Here is an 18283-nt window from a genome sequence, read left to right as displayed (position 1 = left end):
AGCCTTTGGAAGAAAGGGTATTGTCTTTAAATTCCTAAGAAGGCTTTATCCAGCCTTCAAATTTTAAGTGGAAAACCATCTTAGGCTCTATTTTTTCCACAAGCTAAACAATGACGAGTGAACATACACCTATGCCTTGTTCCTCAGGTCAAACAGAGTTCACCTCATTAGAACAATCCCGGCTCAAACGCCGCCATCGGTGATTCTCATCTCAACGGCATAAAACAACAACAACGAGGGAACTCTTTATTTGAGGATGTTCCTTAATTACCCAAAAAATATCAGGTCAAAGCCTTTTACTTGGAACGTTTGCTGCTTTTTATGTCATCAGCCAATCACCATTAAAAAAAAAACCCTCCGTGGCTATTCTCTCTACCCCTTCCCACACACACCCATCCAACACTTTCCATCTTCTCACAGTCAGGGTAGACGAGCCTCATCAGAAGCAAGGTGCGATGAAGAGCGGCCTTATCACTCCAATACAAGAGCAAACACAGGAGTCTTTACAGCACGTTGTCTCAGGAAGCAGTGCACGGCAAGATTACTGCCCTTTAAGACGCCCTAAGACACGACCAGTCCCAAGTAGTCCTTTATCTTGACAGTTTGCAGCTCTTTGTTTGCCTTTTCTGTGAAGCCTGGGGATAAAAGAGCAGCCTCTGTGAGCTGTGTCTGATTAGGATCTAATTGTTAACATTCACTGTCTTTTTTTTTATTATCATCATCAGGCCGGTGTTGCCACACATGCAGCAGGTAGAGGCCTTTTCGGTGTTATGAAGGACTCTTCCCTTGCTGCTCTCGTGTGTTACTCAAGTACTAGTTAGCACGAGGTGGCAGAAGAGGAGCCCCCAGCTCGACATCAACAACAACAACATCAACAAACAGGAATTGATGGCGAGTGTTTATTATCTGGTTTAATTGCTCCTCATCTGGAGGATCTGACAGTTGCGGTTAATGAGAGAGGGAGAGGAGGCACACTCGGTTGGCAGCCAGTTTTCACAGTGTAAGACGTGTAAGTGTGGGTGTGTGTCTGTGGTGAAAAGAGAATAGCTCACATTCCAGCTCAGAAGCGAGTAACACAGAAGAAACATCAAACGGGCCTCGTCGAATTATCGAAACAGGCCTCCGAATCAGGAATTTCAAGTCCACACCCAAACGCATACACGCTCTTACTGCAAACCTGCGTTCGCGGTTAGATAGATACACCTGTACCTGTACCGACAAACACAGGTCTTATCCTCCGCTGCAGGCTGAGTACGGGAATCGGATCCGAGCTGAGACAGGATTTCTCTGAAATCGAGCCTCTTCCTCAGTTTTTCATCTGGCCTGCAGCACACCTGGCTCATGTCCAACCAGGGACCTCCCTGACATTGTGCAGTGTCACACACTCGCATCCAGGCATGGTCTGACAGAGGAAACATCAAGAAGCAGGAGGCGTTCGAGCAAGTGGGGATGCTCAGAGAAGGCCTGGAACACGGAATAAGGCGCTCTCCTCGGAGAAGGATGTACTTTTACTGTTAATTTTTGCCCCACAACCCAAAGCCAGACGAACACATTAACACAATATAAACACACGCACCACCAGAACCACACACAGGCTCGTTGTCCCATTCATAAATTCCTCCTGTTGAGAAACACGGGCATTTTTAAACAGGGCATACCCGCCCCTTTTACTATTCCAGCTCAGCAGGCCCACATGGGAACAATTAGGGGTGTACGCAAGTTTGGCGAAGGTCCGTAGCAACCAGCTGCATCTGTTTTTATTTACCTTTTTGCTCTGGTGCTGGATAATGTCATGAGCACATCTGCTACTGTGCAACGTAACCGTGGTTGCATGCGTGGTTGACCCATGATTCTGTAATTACCCGCTGAGCGAGATGAAGAGGCCCAACAAACCACTCAAAGCCACACATAGCCTTCCTCTCCCCCTCTTCCTCCCTCCCTCCTCCCCCCACCGTGTCTCTCCAGTGGCATGAAACTCCGTCTGCCTGAGAGCTGGTAGCTGATGCTGAAGTGGCATTTAATGACTCAAAGTTGTTCACAATAGTAATTCTGACTTCATTTTGATGTCATTAGATTACCACTTTCGTTCTATTATGCAGGATTAAAATGTGGTTGTTCTGCAGTGGGATGAGACTGATCACATTCCCTCATCTGTTTGCTTGTTTGTGATCATGCAGAACAAGCTGCACAGTCTTCTTGCTGGCCCACTTTTAAAGGTCTGAACTAGAAAAATGTCATTTTTGTAGCTCAAATAAGGAGAAATAAAGAATTTGCTCCACAGCATGTGTCTTGCTTAAAAAATTGTGGACAAGCGGTCATGCAAGGAGGCTCAGAATAGTCAGAGATGGTAAATTTATGTCTCTGTAAGGTTTCACACTTCTGTATTAAATGAGGGAAAGTTTCGCCTACTTTACTCACATGTTTTGTTTTATACATATATATATATATATATATATATGTATATAATCCTGAAAGTTCACACTATTAAGCATCTTCAGACAGCAAACTCAAAGCGACCAATCATGAAAGAACTTGTTTATAATAATTATGAGTGATTATGAGCAATAACAATGAAGACCATATATGGATCACTTCACAGAGTCTGTGTGTGTGTGTTCGTGTGTATATGTGTGTGTATTGGGGGGAGGGGGGGGGGGGGGGGTGCCACCACGCTTAGCATATCCCAGATGTGCAAACCATATGCTCTGACTGAAATTAAAACAAAAAAGAAACAGTGAAACATGAAAGGGATTTTTAACTTTGTAAAGACAGTTAACAGTCGATACAGATAGGCTAATGGCCGAGAGAGGCCACATGAAAGAACCGGGGATGTTGGCATGCTTTTTGCACCACTTATTCCATTTCCTGCTCATAAGTTCACTGAGCAGATGGGAACCAAAGGCACAAGGAAGTTTAGATTTTCTGCCCCACAGATCGTTGTATATGATGCATGTAACTGCGCAACACCGCACGGTTATCATTTAGAGACGCTTTGGTGCATACCGGGAGGTCACAATAACAAAGGTGGAAAAAAAAAAAGCAGTGGGACAAAAACGAAACCTCTTCAGCTATTTTGATCTATACCAGTAATTCTGTATGGGTGTTACATTTAAAGCACTCAAGTGAATAAATTTAACCCCCCCTTTCTATACTGCATATTGGATTTTCAAGAGTTATCTTATGATGAATAAAGTTCATTTAATTGTGCACACACACAAAAACAACTAGCACTGAATCTAGGTTTACTTTAAAAAACAAAAATTTAAAAAAAAAAGTCAAACTGCTTAATTTGGAAAAGAGCATCTGGAGGCAGGCTGTGACCTATCAGGAGCCTACTGAAAACATGTTGGAGAGTGCCCTCTGCTGTTGGTTTAGCGTACTGCAACGAGGGGAGCGACAGCTACAGCTGACATTACAGTAAATCAGAAGCTAAATTTGATCTGTTGTTGAAAAGAAAACAGTTTTTAACACATAAAATTGATTCTACCATCTAAGAATCTTAGAATGACCGCTGACAAGCAATCTGTGAGCTTTTATTATGACTTTCTGTGATTTGAGTTCAAGTTGCTCTGAAAGGTGGCATCAGCTAACACGAGGTCTTCTCTTCATCAGCCTGTTTTGCTGCTCGGAAAGAGACGTGTTTATTTAACGCCTGCCTTTGTCTGAGTCTGGATAATGTCCACCCTGAGGCAATAGCTGGCAGAGGTCTGACGGTAATTCTGCTTGCACTGTATAATCAGCCTTCACTGACCACTGCGTCACCTTTCATGACTGCAAACAGATGTATGTGGTACCAGTTGGGTTTAAAAGGAAAAGGAGTAAAATAGGCCTTAAAGTAATTAAGATATATTACTTGAAGAATCATTTCACTTAACTAAATAAATAAATCTAATCCTACCAAATCCACTGCAGTTTTTTCTCCTTTTGCTGTTGTTCATTCCTACTGCTTGTGTTGAATTCCTGGTACTCTTCATCAGGCTGAGCCAGCGTAGTAAGAGACATATGTGGTGTTTGGGCTGTGGCTGCTGACGTAAGCAAGTCTGACTCTACTGAAACATTTGTAGCTGCATGTAGAAAATCAAATAAACTAGTTGTATTCGTATTAATGTCGATACTGGTGCCATTATCCAACACTGAAGAAGACACATCATCCCTTATTATCTCGTCAGCGTGGATATTAAAACTGCGGCCCTCTCTCAGCATGTGAGGAAGGTTAGTTGTGGGAAACTTTGCAGGCTTGAACGAATCTCTCTCTTTTAGGTTTTCTTCTGGGATGGTGACGAGGTCGGGCAAAGGCTCGTCCGTAGTTACAGTCTCACGTGTAGAGTCGAGTGTGGACGGGCTTATGTTGTTTGGGCCAGGAGAAGATGTGACATGTGATGATGTGTTTTTAGGTGCCGCTGTGGAGATAATGGTGATTTCAACAAAGGTGAGATTAAACAAAAACAATGCCACAATTTAATGACTGGTGCAGTGAATTCTGGCTTACAGGGATTGTGAAAAAACATGATTTGTGACAATGCAGCAAACACAGGTTTAATAATGAAGTTACACGAGTGCGATGTGAAAATTTGAAGCCACATTTTTTAAAACAATTATTTCTACATTCTCAGCAGTAGCTTAACTGACACAAAACTATTTTAGAAATCTTAAAATATATCTATTAAGGATCTTTTTTTCCCCATGTTTTAACATTTTCATATTAACAAAACACTATAAGAAGTGGAACTGCAGGCTCACAATAACTGTCCACAGGGATGCATCCAATCATCCAGTTAAGATCTCTTTATTGCATTGTTACGACATATTTTGAAAAAATATATATATATCTTGGATCCAATTTCAGAAGCATGTTGTGTCCCTATACACTCCAGGCACTTTGTTAAGTACACCTGCTTGTTAAAGCAAATATCTAATCAGCCAGTGAATGTAGCTGTGTAGCCATCTTTAGTGTGACCTGATTAGGTTCAAACCAAATCATTAGAATGGGGACGAATGTGATTTAAGTGACTTTGAACGTGGCGTAGTTGTTCATGTTCATGTTCATGTTCATGGGGTTTACACAGAATGGTCCAAAAAAGAGAGAAGAATGGACAAATAACAGTTGGTTGTAACCTAGGTATGCAGAAAAGCACTTCTGAACACATAACACCTCAAACCTTGAGGCAGACGGGCTACAGCAGTAGAAAACTACAGGAAGTGCCACTCCTATCAGCTAAGAACAGGTAACTGTGGCTGCAAAGGCAAAACTTTCAACACGGCAGCCAAAAAAATGCCCCAGAACCAGAAAGCAGGAGAAGCTAACACCGATATCAATCGAGCACATCCCTCAATTTATATTACACAGAATCAGTGACACCATAACATTAAAGTGGACAGATTATAAGTCACACTGTAAGTTCAAGTCCTGGTTCTAGCTTGTGACCCAAAGCCTAACTGTATGCATGCAGTATGTAGTTCCCTCATGAACTGCATTTTAGCTGCAAATATTTACGCAATCATTTTTACTCTCCACTGATTCAAAGAGGCATCTTTTCTGAAGGGTTCTGATAGCAGAGGGGTATGCTAGCAAATATATGACTTGTACTTCCTGACCTTGCTCCCTGTTATTCGTGGAAAATGTGTGCAAAAGCTGTTGATGTTAAATATTTATCCATTTAATTTTCTGCAGGTGTCTTATACAGTAGTAAATCAGTGCAGCGGCATTTTAAATTATATTTAGTGAGCCAAAGGAAAAAAGTGGTCCTTAAAAGAAGAAGGAGAGAAGAGAGCAGGATGAATATACAGCCAGGACTTTAGACTTCAGTGGCTCGAAAGATGAAGTGGTGATGGGTGAGTAGTTTTTCTTGGTGTTTTTTTAAGAGATTGAAACATTTTTAACACTCATATGCTGAAAATGTGCAATCACACTGTGATATATCTAGAAATTGTTCCACTGAAAATAATTGTTGAAGGAGGGATTTTAAAATGAGTGCTATTGATATTGATATGACTGATTATTGCTATGTGATATTATTTTTATTTAATTTTTTAAACATTCTTTTGGAGGGGTGCAATGAAGAGTGGGAAATGTGAAGAGAGAGCGTAGGGCCATGGGTCAGAGATGAACCTAGACTGGCATCCAAAAGAGGATCCAACCCTGTACAGACAATGTGTACCTAATAAAGTGTCTGATGTGTGTATATTGGAGTGTTTTCATTAGCAGGATTGAAACATTAAGCGTCTGGCTGAGCAACAAACAAGAAGTGCCTGGTGTGACTACATTAAATGCCATGGTCAAGAAAACATCCAATAATTGATCACCTCTTTAGTTTTTACTGTGCTCATCAGCAGAAAACTCACCTATGCATGGCAGCGTGCTCTCCATGGTCCAGTGCATTTTGTGATTTGTCTCTCTGAAGGTGAGCACAGCATCCACCCTGTAGAACGGCTGCAGGAGCCGGTTGTCATCTGTGCAGGGCTGTAAAATAAACCTGGGTTAGATGTGTTACTCTTTAATGAATCCTCAAAGCCGCACAGTTTACTCATGTTAGTGTATGCTTTGACAGCCATGCACTACTATTTGGAGTCATACAGGTTTGTGTTTCAGCACTAACCTTTGTCTGGAGTATTCTGGCTGTGGGAATGGACAGAGTTACAAATTCACTCGTCTCATGCACTGTGAAAGTAACTGTCTGGTTAACTGACAGGTCACTGAGTGTCAGTGTTTCATTGTGATAGGTGCCTCTTCTGGTCAAACCCATTCGGCGTTTGAGGATGTGCAGCACAGTCTTGTCTGCCGTGGATGCATTCACTGAAATAAAATAAGATGTGTTAATGTGGTTAGTTAGTAACAAGTAATTATATTTGATGTATCTGTTTATAAGTATTTTCACTTGTTGCCAATTTCTATTTGATTACATTTGCACATTTGCTCTATATTTTTTTAACATATATATATATATATATATATATATATATATATATATATATATATATATATATATATATATATATATATATATATATATATATATATATATAATGAGATATACAATGAGGTTGATACATTTTTGGACAATCATAAGTGTTTTTTAAATTTTGCTTCTCTGCACCATCACAGTGGATTATAAACCAAACAATCACCATGTGGGTAAAGTGCAAACTTTCAAATGGTTTAACAAAAATATTGCACAATATGTTTTGGAAATCAGCCATTGTTATATACAGTCTCCTACTTTCAGATGCTCAAAAGTTATCGGACAGTGGACCGGTAAAGCGTTTCGTGGCCTATTTCCTTATTGTTCAAAGAGCCTGACAACTAAAGTGGTTGACCACAGAAGTGCATTACATTTACATTGTTCAAAGAAAAGCAGCTTCATTACATCTAATGAACTCAGGAATGAGTCTCAAAGAGGTAAGCTTGTCATTGTTAAAGTCCACAATCAAGAGGAACCGTCATTAATGTAAATACAGAGGATTTACAACAAGGTGCTAACCACTGGTTAACCTCAAGAAGAAGTCTGGATTAGACTTTGTCAGAAAACATCTAAAAAAGCCTGCATGGTTCTGGTAAAATCAAGATTTGGTAAACTTCTCATACTGTTCCTATTCTCATCATTCTGGTAAACCTGTACCAGAATGATGAGAATAGGAACATTATGCAGAATCAGAGGTAACAGGTCGAGGCAGTGTTTTGGTATGGATGTGTATGACTGCCACGGACACTGAATCATGAGTATTTTCTGATGATGTGACTCCTGATAGAAGTATGAGGATGAACTGTGGATTGATAATGATGCAAAGTAACCCAAGAGTTTCTCAATGGAAAGAAATCTGATATTCTTCAATGGTCAAGTCAGTCACCTGATCTCAACCCAACGCAGCATGTTTTTTAGTTAAGAAATACAAAACTGAAGGCAGAAAGACCCACAAACAAGCAGCAACTGAAGACCTGGCCTAGCATCTCACTGGAGGAAACACAGCACTTAGAGAGCTCCATGGGCTCTAGATTTTACCCAGTCATTGACTGCAACAATCCTCGTGTTTAAAATCATGTTACTTTGTTCAGTTAATGTTGAACATTTGACCCTTTGGATCTGACCTTGAATCCACTGGACCAAGCTGAAACTTTGTAGCTTTAGTTCAAACTATGACCACATACACAACTACTGTGAATACTTTGGAGTTAAGAATATTTTGGCTTTGGATTCAGGACTTTTACATTTAAGTATTTTTAACATTTTTATAACTGATCCGTTCTCTTTAGAAGAGAGAAAAAGAGCAAATGTCCCCACCCCACATGTTTTTATCAACATTAAACAAAAAATAGCCCAAGTGATTTTTACTGATGTAAAGGTCAGCACAGTGACAGGTTTTTGTTATTTTACAGAATATTAACCTTCTTCTTAAACTGCAAAAAAAACATACTATATTTCTATAATAGATAGTGAAAAATTGTAGCTGTTGAACTGTAAAAGCTGTAACACAGATGAAAATACTGTTAAAAGTCCAACATTTATGCCCTCTTTTACGTTTTCCAAAGCCACCCAGTGGGCCCGACTGGAGTCTGTGCCAGGCTGCTTCTGGCCCCCAGGCCTTGTGTTTGACACCCCTGCTCTAATTAAACTCAAACACTCACTATTGTTGTTGGTTAATTTATTTTTTTTTAAAGGAAAAATAACTTCCAGCTCCAATTCTGTCCTTGTTACCCACCTTTTGGACAAGTTGCTTCCATACTGTAGGCATATCTGTCTCTGACCAGCTTCAAATCCAAAAATTCCCCTTCATTTTCCATTATCTGTATTAACCAAACAGTAATTGAGTACATTTCAGTTGTAATACTAACAATAGTCACTAGGTGGCATAATGCTGTGTGAAGTCTCACGTTGACAGGCCTTAAGATCTCCCTCCTCCTGCCCTGAACTCTTATGTCTGTTACATTCACATCAATGTTCATCTGAATCAAGCTGGCATCTTCCAGAGCTACAAGGAGGTGATCGTCCAGACACAGCGACCACTGCAGCTGCAGCAAAAATCAGACAATAAATACAAACAAAAAGTTAGACTTGCTTTCCAAACATTAAACATCTACAGACAAAATTGTGATCATTTAGAAGGTAATCAGAATTCCAGGCACTGAATGTAATTACTACCTCATTATCCCAGTTTCCATAGGGAATTTCTCTGATCACCTGAGGGCACACACAAATTATTTCTAGTAACAAAGCAAACCAATCCTAATATATAAATACAGTTAGGTTGAAATGTGGCAAAATGTTCATTGTTACCTGAACATATTCAGGGTCACAGCGGATTTGCTCTCTGCTTTGCACCACAGACATCACAGGGCACTTCATTGTGAAACTGTGATGCTGGCTTCCAAATCGATTCATCCTCCGCACCAAATTTAATGTTAAGACATTAAAGCCATTCTGAAAAGTCAATATAAACACAGATCATTATCACCACCAAGCCCAAGTGCAAGGCTAAAAGATTTGAGGTTGTAGATATGGATTGCATATTTCAGAAAAGAATGCCAAACCTGCTGCCGAACAAAACACCCGGTGTAGCTGACTCTAAAAACGTAGTTATCGTCGGGGTCGTTTTGCAGTGAGAATCCACAGGCAGACAGCTGGAGATTCAGGTGGTCCAGAGATGCAAGGTTGGCTTGTGAAAAGCAAGCAGTGGTTCAGAAATGACATGTTCAACATTAAATGAATGCTTTTTAAAGTCATTTATCTTGTCATAAAGATATACCTTGGATACTTAGCGCCCTCGACAGCCAGACCCTGAACTCCTCAATTCTTGCACTGTGCATCCACATCTCCATGTATTCAGGAAAGCAAACCACATCTTCTTCTGAAATTGCAGCAGGTAGATTTCTCACAAACACTAGGAACATAACAGCTTTAGCTCATAAGTGAATAAATGTTCACCTGTTAATCTTGCTGCAGAAGTTTGAATCCATTCTTGTTTCTGAATGAAAAATGCGCTCTTTGTGATAAAACACTGCAAAAAACTGTAGAAAAGAGCATCGAATGGAGCTTATATTTGAAAGACGATGTAGATATAACATTTATACATATCGCTGTTACTCACATAGCAAGGATGCCTACTCTGATGTGATCCATGGTGAAGTGATGGAAACGTCTGTGGATAGTCTTATTTGTAGGTGAGAGGTGGTGTCACTGGCCTGGATAGGTTAAAGCACAGGTGTGTTTACTTTGCTTTGTTAAAAGGCAAGTGAGAAAAAAAGCTTAAAAATAAAAGAACAATTGCTGTTTTGAGCATGTGTGAAAATAAACTTTACAGGATTGTGTCCTTTTGTGTTTGTCATCCATCATGAATTACCCCTTTCACTTCCAGTGACCTCCTTTTATTAACCTTTATTGCTTTCTTGACATCGATGCAGAGATTGTTGCCCCTGTAATAAAATCTCATTTTACTTTACCTTCTATTAAATTGCGTCTTTAGGCACTTTGTTACTAGCAGCCTGTTGCAAAAACACATGATCATTTTATTGGTTGAATTTAGCAGGTAGAAATGGTATTTTACCCTGACAAGTTGATTCTCAAACTGCTGTTAGCCAAAAAAACGTCTTTTTTTTTTTTTGGCTTATTCTGTGTTGCAGAATAAAGGTTGTCATACCAAATGTTGACTTTCAAGCTCATAAGAATTGTGCATGCTCAGTGTTTGCCTTACAAACTGTATTTGCATGGATGTTTGCACATATTTTATTAATTTTCTGCAGCTATTTCCCTCTATCCTGTAAATTCTGTTTGTATGCATTTCGAAAACATTTTGTTCATTCATTTATGTCAGGGTACAGGGTTTTATGTACAGATTGTTAGGGAGTTAAATAAAAAAAATTCTAAAAAACGAATTGTAAATACAGTTAGAGTTACTTAACATTGAAAACGATTAGATTTGGTTCCTATTGCACATTTCAATACTTGAAATGTGCAATTCACTTGTATTTTTATTTTTTATTCCTATTTATTCTATTTATCCCCTTTGTATATTTTATTTATATTTGTCTCTGTATTTATATATGTGTGTGTGTGTGTGTGTGTGTGTGTGTGTGTGTGTGTGTGTGTGTGTGTGTGTGTGTGTGTGTGTGTGTGTATATATATAACAGTTCTGTAACTGTAACTTTGGTCGTTGCTGTGCTTTTTTTGGAAGTCGAATTTCCCAGAGGAACCCACCCGAGGGATTAATAAAGTTCTATCTTATCTTATCTTATCTTATCTTATCTTATCTTATCTTATTGTTTATTATTGTGTCAGTGATGTGCTTTAAAAATTACCACGAAGACCGGAAGTTTTAGTCTCTGTCTCTGTCTCCAATATCGGGCAATAATACTGGCTTACCAAAACATCGGTCGGGCTTTTCTTTTTTTTTTAATTTCTTCAAAACATTACACACCTTTTGTTTGGGCTCCTAGCTTCCTGTGAGACTTCAAAGGGTAACTCGGGAGCATTATCCTTGGCACAAACAAGTTACGACACTTGATGAATGTAAAATAATAAGGAAGATTAGGTTTAACTTAAATTCACAAACGGTAACTGGCAATTGATAGTCAAAAATTAATCTATTCAGAAAACGTTTTCAAATTAATTTTTTGGCAGCCCCACAAATAAGAGTGCACCCTCCCAAGTCGATGATGTCATCTTTACAAGGTGAGCATCAGCAGCCATTTTGTTAGCTAGCTTGAGGTTAAAAGAGGTTAGCCGCGTGCAGCTGTATTGATATACTCGCTTTGGTGGTGAAATTGCGTCGAAGTCGATAACTCGTCGAAGTTGTTATTGACGTACAGTTTTCGGCCACGCGCTCGTAAACACGAGGAGGAGTCGTGTATTTGTTGGCAGCGCGTTGTAAAACTGGACGGCCATTCATTTTTCGAGCTGACTTGAGTGTGCTAGCTCAGTGGCTAGCTGGCTAACTTGTTTACGAGTGTCATTTCTGGCAAAGAAAGCGTCCCGGCTTTCATGCCACCAGCTGTTAAACGCGAAAGAGTCGCAGAGTGACTGTTTCACGCAGTTCGCGTGTCTGCGCTTGTGTTACATTAGCTTCGCGCACAGTTAACAGAAGTAAACTAAAAGCCAGGGGCAGATCCGCTCGCACCACTCCGGTGTTTACTGATAACTTGAGCTCTCTCAGCTGACCGTGCTTGGACCAGAGCTCAGCCATCCTGGACACCATGTCAGAGCTTTACATTCGGGTGGCTGAGGAAGAAAATGAAGAACCCATGGAGATCCCGTCAGAGGACGATGGCACTGTTTTGCTGTCATCTGTAGCAGCGCAGTTTCCAGGGGCTTGCGGGCTGCGATACAGAAACCCAGAGACCCAGTGCATGAGGGGAGTCCGGCTTGTGGAGGGTGTCCTGCACCCACCGGAGAACGACTGGGGAAACCTAGTGTACATTGTCAATTACCCCAAAGGTATGCCAGGTGTTTGTGTCGTTATAAACTTGTAAGCAAATTGACAACCCTGCCCACAAACTGCCTGTTAAGTTGTTTTGACTATAACTAGTTAAAAGTACCAATACATCGTATTACAATTAACGCTTTAATGCTCGGGATTGGTCCAAATTTGAACATAAAGGTGTTGTTCATATTGTAGTGAAGCTGCTTTGCCCAACACCTGCGCTGTATTTTAACTCGTATAAAAATGTTTGTGACTGTACAGTAGTATTATATTACAAAATTCAGCAGCATCACAAATTGGAGCCTCCAAAAGATACCTTAAAGAGAGATTACTGTATTAGATTGGTCTAAAAAAAAACACAAATGACACCAACAAAAAAACATTGTGAGGCAGGTGACTGAACTGGATTAAAGCTCTGTATTTAATAGCTTGCTTACTGAATGTGATCAAATCCTGCAGCAAGGTTGTGACAACTGTGGAAAATTATAACAGATTAGTTGATGCTGTTATGGCAACATGTTATTGAAATAGTAAACACAGTTGTATTTCGGTTTTTTGTTTGTTTTTGTTTTTTTTTTTTAATTTAGGGGAGCTTTGTAAATGTATAAGACAAGGGTTTTTGATTGCTTTTTTTCTCACTGGCATGATTTATTTATTCTTCATAGATAACAAAAGAAAGATGGAAGAAATAGACGCTGCCACAGTTGTGAAAATTAAAAGGGGCTTTCAGAAGACATCGGATCTTATTGTCCTCGGGTTGCCATGGAAAACAACAGAACAAGACCTCAAGGATTATTTCAGTACCTTTGGAGAGGTCATCATGGTGCAGGTATTGATGTGTCATGTGACTGTGAATGTTTTCTCAGTTCTTTTCTAGACATTGAGCGCAACAAGGGTATGACTTTTGTTTGTGTACTAATGAATTTGCTCACCTCGCCCATTTTCAGGTGAAGAGAGATGCAAAAACTGGCAATTCAAAAGGTTTTGGGTTCGTCCGGTTCACCGACTACGAGACGCAAACCAAAGTCATCGCTCAGAGACACATGATTGACGGGAGATGGTGTGACTGTAAACTTCCCAATTCAAAGGTGGGTTGGGCACAATTTTTACCGTGTCTCAAAGAAGTGCTTTGGTAGAAATTGATTTCTTCAGTGAATAAGGTTTGGTATAAATTCATTTTTAGGTTTATATGTAGGCTTACAGCACCTGTTACTGCTTGTTGATCTGTGTCACACGTTCACATACATTCACTTCAGATAAGGATTGGGTTTCCACACTTACAAGCAGGCGTTTTAAAGTCATTGCAGTGGATTTTTAAAAAAACGTTTAACACAGGTTACAAATGTTGATTAGCTTTTGTAAAACTGAATCTGGATTGTTGAGCAGCGTGACTTAAAATGAAATGGTGGTGCCCGTTCTTCCTTTCAGGCATGTCCCGATGAGCCGATGCGCAGCCGTAAAATCTTTGTTGGTCGCTGCACAGAGGACATGACAACCGATGATCTGAGGCAGTACTTCATGCAGTATGGTGAAGTCACAGACGTCTTCATTCCCAAACCTTTCCGGGCGTTTGCTTTTGTCACATTTGCTGATGACCAGGTAAGAGTGACCTTAAATGACGGCCTTTGAATATGAGTAGATGGTATTATACAGGAAGAGTGAGAAAGACCTAATATGTATGTTTAGATAAAACAAAAACAAATCTTTAATATCAGTAATTATATGCATATAAGTTTGGTGTAGTAGTGGAAAACATGAGAGCTCAATTACAGATTTATACTGTAAATACCTCATGATACCTGGTATTTATAGTGTACGGAGTATTTATTTACCTGTAAGAAAAAAGAGATACACAGACTTAGTAACTCATTTCTTTCTCAGGTTGCCCAAGCTCTGTGCGGAGAGGACCTGATCATCAAGGGTGTCAGTGTGCACATCTCCAATGCTGAGCCCAAACACAATAATAGTAGGCAAATGATGGATCGAGGGCGTTTTGGGGCTGGTGGGTTCAATCAGGGCTATGGCAGTAATCGCGGTGGACTAGGCAGCGGTAGCGGAGGGGTTAACTTCGGGGCTCTGGGTCTAAACCCAGCCATGGTCGCGGCTGCTCAGGCAGCGCTGCAGAGCAGTTGGGGAATGATGGGCATGCTGGCTAACCAGCAGGGTCTGACCACAACGGCAGGCACAGCCACTACAACCAGAGACCAGACCTATAGCTCTGCGAGCACCAGTTACAGCAGCCCAAACTCAGCTAGCCTTGGTTGGGCTCCAGGCACTAACACGGCCTCCAGCAGCGGCTTCAGCTCTGGCTTTGGTGCATCTATGGAGTCTAAATCTTCTAGTTGGGGAATGTAGATAGCTACGAGCTAACTCTTTCTGTTGCTATAAGGCTGACCTGGTAAGTATACATATGAGGGGGAATGGCTTAGATATTATGTTATTTAAAAAAGAAAAAATACACTGCCTTTTATTTTGTTAAAGAGGAAATTTATACTTGTGTGTGACTTACGTAGTCATGCATTGAATGGGTGAGAAGTGTAGTTTGTTAGTGGAAGCTGCCACACTACCTGGTTTTGTTTTTTGAGAATATGTTACACAAATTTACTGTGCATGCAGGATAAAATAATTTATAAACATGCACGAGTATCTCAAGAGCCCCCTGATTGCCTCTTGTGAAATGATGGGCTTTCTATAATTACATATAAGTATATATATATGTATGTATGCATTTGATTTTATCTTTGTTTTTGTTTGACATCTTTTGGAAACGCCTTCATGGAAATCTCTTCTGCAGTTCACCAACTCTTTCCCAATTTCCCGGGAGGAAGCGCCTCATTGGCAGCAATGTTCGACAGATCTCAGTATCATTTCCCCTCCTCCCATGTGTAAATGCTTTGTCATCCAAGAACACAGCTTCACTCTGCATATACTGTATTAGACGGTGGGTGTTGTCTTTTTTTCCTCTCCCCCTTTTTAATTTTTTTTTTAATTTTTGGGATATAGAAATTTTGTCTGCTGTTGTCACTTTTTGAGATCAGTGAGTGGGATTGGTGTTGGCCCGAGTGAGAGTGAGCGAACGGGAGAGCGAAATGAAAGAAAGCGGTGTGAGTAGGACTGTTGGTGCGGAGTTTTTTCTTTTTTTTGTTTGTTTGTTTTTCTTTTGGTTTGTTTTGTTTTTTAATTCAAAAGAGACAAATGCCTGCGAGAGTTGAGAAGAACCTGTGGCTTTGTGCGAGTGTGAGAGGAAGAAACCAGTACGAGTGTGTTCACCATGCCCATCACAAGGACATTTATTGCATCTCGAGATCCCTACGGTCTCTTTCTCTCATTGTTTTCTATCAACCTTAAATCTTTAAAATCACAGTGAAATGTCAAGTGCTATGAGTATTTGTATCCTTTTGTAGCCTTCTCTTGCTATCTGATTTGACGTGAATGCTGTGTCTGGTTGTGTGCTTTACTTTCTCCTTGTTACCACCCTCTCTGTGTGAAAATGTGACCTTGTGCTAGTGAAGTCTGTGTGGGTGGGTGGGGTTGCGGGACACTGAAAGAGTGCTGAAGTTTGAAAGCGAGCTCAGAAGTTGATGTGGTGAATGTTTGACAAGTTCCCATTGAAAGTTTGTGTTTGAAGTGGTTACGAATGCATTTTCTATGTTTTGTGAATAAAGGGAAGTCTGAAATAAAATTGAATTTGACTAGGTATAATGCCCTCTTGATAGTCAATTATTTTTAACTTACTTTACATTAATTGAACTGCCAACACTTTAATTCACATGTATAGGGACCTCGGACACGGAAAGCCCAGGTTTTCGTCTGAATGAAGGTTGGAGTCAGTTGCGTGGAAGACGAAGCCTTTGTTGGGTGTGCCGGTGCAAACCACAATGAACCTTAATCCTGAAAAGGATCTTCTTCACCTCACTTGCAAGAAACCTTGGACCACCAAATTTAGAGCGGACCATACTCTGTGACAATCAAGGTATTTTTGGGTTTTTTGTCATACATAAAGATGTCACAGTTGGGACGAAAGTAACACCTGCTGCTTGGCAGCGATCATTCCTTTGTCTGGTCCCCAATCTGTGAGACAGGTCTTGCCTTTCTAAAACTGGGTGTTTGTCAGTAAACACTTTATTCTTTTGTCTCCCAACAGTCACTGACATCAAAGTATTAACCAGTCGGGTGTTTGATGTGGTTAAAAATGATATCGGTGTAGCAGGAAGCTGTCTAGTTCTGTTTACCTTGATTGTTAAGTGACTGAAATGTATCACCTGGCTGTCCTTTTTCTTTTTTTCATCAAAGGGACTTAACTGACTGAACAGCAGCAATTCACACATTGTATTCTGACATATTAGTATTGCATTGTTAAATAAAGGTTTGGAGTTTTTAATCATTGTGGTCTCTCAATGTAGATAAAATGTGACTTTTTTTTCAGGCCATAATCTCTAGTTTTCCTTGCTTTTAATCCATATCTCTTTTTAGGATTTATTTGAAAACACGGATACAATTCAGATTTAGTCTTTTTGTTAAAACGGCTCTAGCATCCTGCAGAAAGCTAGCTCATATATAATGTATATAGAAGATTGACTATATAAACAGACTTTTACAGTCTTTGTTGGTGGATGTAATTTATATTTTCCTCCTGATGATGGTGCTGTTGTACAGTTTTTGCTGATTGTTGGACAGGACTCACATCCCCTTCATATATTAAAATTTGTTGATACTTTCCATTTTTAAACGGCTGTAAGAGTTTGTGAAAATTTCTCTGCACACTCAAGACTACTATGAAACTAAACGTACAAATCATCAGTTGACAATCTGGAATGCGTCTCTAAAGGTTGTATTTATGTAAAAGCAGATTGTTGGTTTTTTTTCCAAAAACAAAACAACTTTTATCTAAAATCTTTTACACTCTAAATTACTTTTAATAATGTGTGGAAACCATGTGTTTTTATGGGCTGTCTGACAAGGTTTCTGCAAACTTATTTTTGGTGTGAAATTATTTGAGATGAGCTCATTAAAACTGTACATAAATGCAGAAATTGTGATTTTTAAGAACTGAAAAAGGGCATCAAAACCAGATCAGTTTAAGTTTTACCTAAAAAATTAAATGAATAACAGAGAAGTCTGTACATCTCTCAGAATTACTCTGCAATAATACCAGAAGTACAAGATAGTGGGTTTAAATATTTTCCTTGTGCTTAAACATAACATAGCCATGATCTTTAAAAGGTCCTCCTAGAACTCATTCCCCATAGAGAATAACCTTTCTCACAGTGTGATTTAAGGTGGTTTCTCCCACTGCAAGCAGGTTGCAAAGGTTTTCCAGAGGAATTTGTCTCAGCCTGATCTTTTCCAGGATGCAGTCTGGTTTCTGAGAGTGCTCTCTGCTGTATTGTCAGAGGTATGCACCAGGACTGTTTATCTGAATTAAACAAATGGGTCCATGAGAAAAAATTCTGTATTTTCATATGACTTGCAAGCAAAATTGTACCTAGATTTTTGTTTTTATAATTAAAATTAAAGTGGAGAACCAAGTGTGCATACGCCCAAACCTCTTGTTCCATCAGTCCCAGGTTGTCAGTGGTTGGTGGAGCGTAATATTGACGTACCAGACAAAATAATCTCACTCTTACTACACCTGCTGCACTCAGTCTCAGTTAGTTAGATCATATTTTAAGCCCTGCAGCCTCATTCATACACCCTCAAGCGTGACGCACTTCCAATTGACGTCAGTTCGATCCAAATTAAACCTCTCTCCACATACCCACGCATTTTTATGGGGTTTTTTTTTGTGATTTATTGTGATGTAAGCACAGAGTTCAAAGCTGTTTCTTCTGTTCTGCTATTCCTATAAGTAATTTTGAAATTTTACACAACATTT

At 39.8% G+C, this 18283-nt stretch overlaps 2 protein-coding genes across 3 annotated transcripts; one reads left to right on the top strand and one right to left on the bottom strand.

Annotated features, from left to right (window-relative positions):
• Positions 1 to 2618: 2618 nt before the first annotated feature.
• ciroz (ciliated left-right organizer protein containing ZP-N domains) lies at positions 2619 to 11217 on the bottom strand. Its single transcript, XM_085393934.1, has 11 exons — positions 10081 to 11217; positions 9918 to 10000; positions 9739 to 9840; positions 9524 to 9648; positions 9270 to 9413; positions 9135 to 9173; positions 8867 to 9004; positions 8695 to 8779; positions 6597 to 6793; positions 6343 to 6460; positions 2619 to 4400 (listed from the first exon to the last, which is right to left on the bottom strand). The coding sequence occupies exons 1-11, from the start codon at positions 10110 to 10112 to the stop codon at positions 3895 to 3897; spliced, it is 1569 nt and encodes a 522-aa protein (XP_085250060.1). The 5' UTR covers positions 10113 to 11217; the 3' UTR covers positions 2619 to 3894.
• A 441-nt stretch (positions 11218 to 11658) lies between these two features.
• Positions 11659 to 16789, top strand: tardbpa (TAR DNA binding protein a). 2 transcript variants are annotated; one of them, XR_014909074.1, is made up of 7 exons: positions 11663 to 12422; positions 13074 to 13237; positions 13356 to 13496; positions 13837 to 14007; positions 14290 to 14374; positions 15203 to 15349; positions 16187 to 16789. XR_014909074.1 is itself a non-coding variant. In XM_085393947.1 (5 exons), exons 1-5 carry the CDS (start codon positions 12182 to 12184, stop codon positions 14761 to 14763), a joined length of 1191 nt encoding a protein of 396 aa, XP_085250073.1. In that variant the 5' UTR covers positions 11659 to 12181; the 3' UTR covers positions 14764 to 16789. The 2 variants fall into 2 exon arrangements, 1 of the variants encoding a protein (XP_085250073.1); XM_085393947.1 differs by having other exon boundaries at positions 11659 to 12422; positions 14290 to 16789.
• Positions 16790 to 18283: the final 1494 nt, after the last annotated feature.

The sequence above is a fragment of the Rhamphochromis longiceps genome, linkage group LG20 (assembly GCF_057381845.1).
Source record: "Rhamphochromis longiceps isolate RC_006_pf linkage group LG20, R_longiceps_female_GT1.1, whole genome shotgun sequence".
NCBI classification, from domain to species: domain Eukaryota; kingdom Metazoa; phylum Chordata; class Actinopteri; order Cichliformes; family Cichlidae; genus Rhamphochromis; species Rhamphochromis longiceps.
This window is presented reverse-complemented; position numbering and strand designations above follow the sequence as displayed.

Excerpts from the sequence above, each read along its gene's own strand:
- ciroz (XM_085393934.1), bottom strand. The coding sequence starts at position 10,112 with ATGGATCACATCAGAGTAGGCATCCTTGCTAT. Across the intron at positions 6,794-8,694 it reads GGAAGCAACTTGTCCAAAAG|TGAATGCATCCACGGCAGAC; the intron begins GTGGGTAACAAG and ends ATTTTATTTCAG. Across the intron at positions 6,461-6,596 it reads CCAGAATACTCCAGACAAAG|CCCTGCACAGATGACAACCG; the intron begins GTTAGTGCTGAA and ends TTTATTTTACAG.
- tardbpa (XM_085393947.1), top strand. The coding sequence starts at position 12,182 with ATGTCAGAGCTTTACATTCGGGTGGCTGAGGAAGAAAATGAAGAACCC. Across the intron at positions 13,238-13,355 it reads GAGAGGTCATCATGGTGCAG|GTGAAGAGAGATGCAAAAAC; the intron begins GTATTGATGTGT and ends GCCCATTTTCAG. Across the intron at positions 13,497-13,836 it reads GTAAACTTCCCAATTCAAAG|GCATGTCCCGATGAGCCGAT; the intron begins GTGGGTTGGGCA and ends TCTTCCTTTCAG.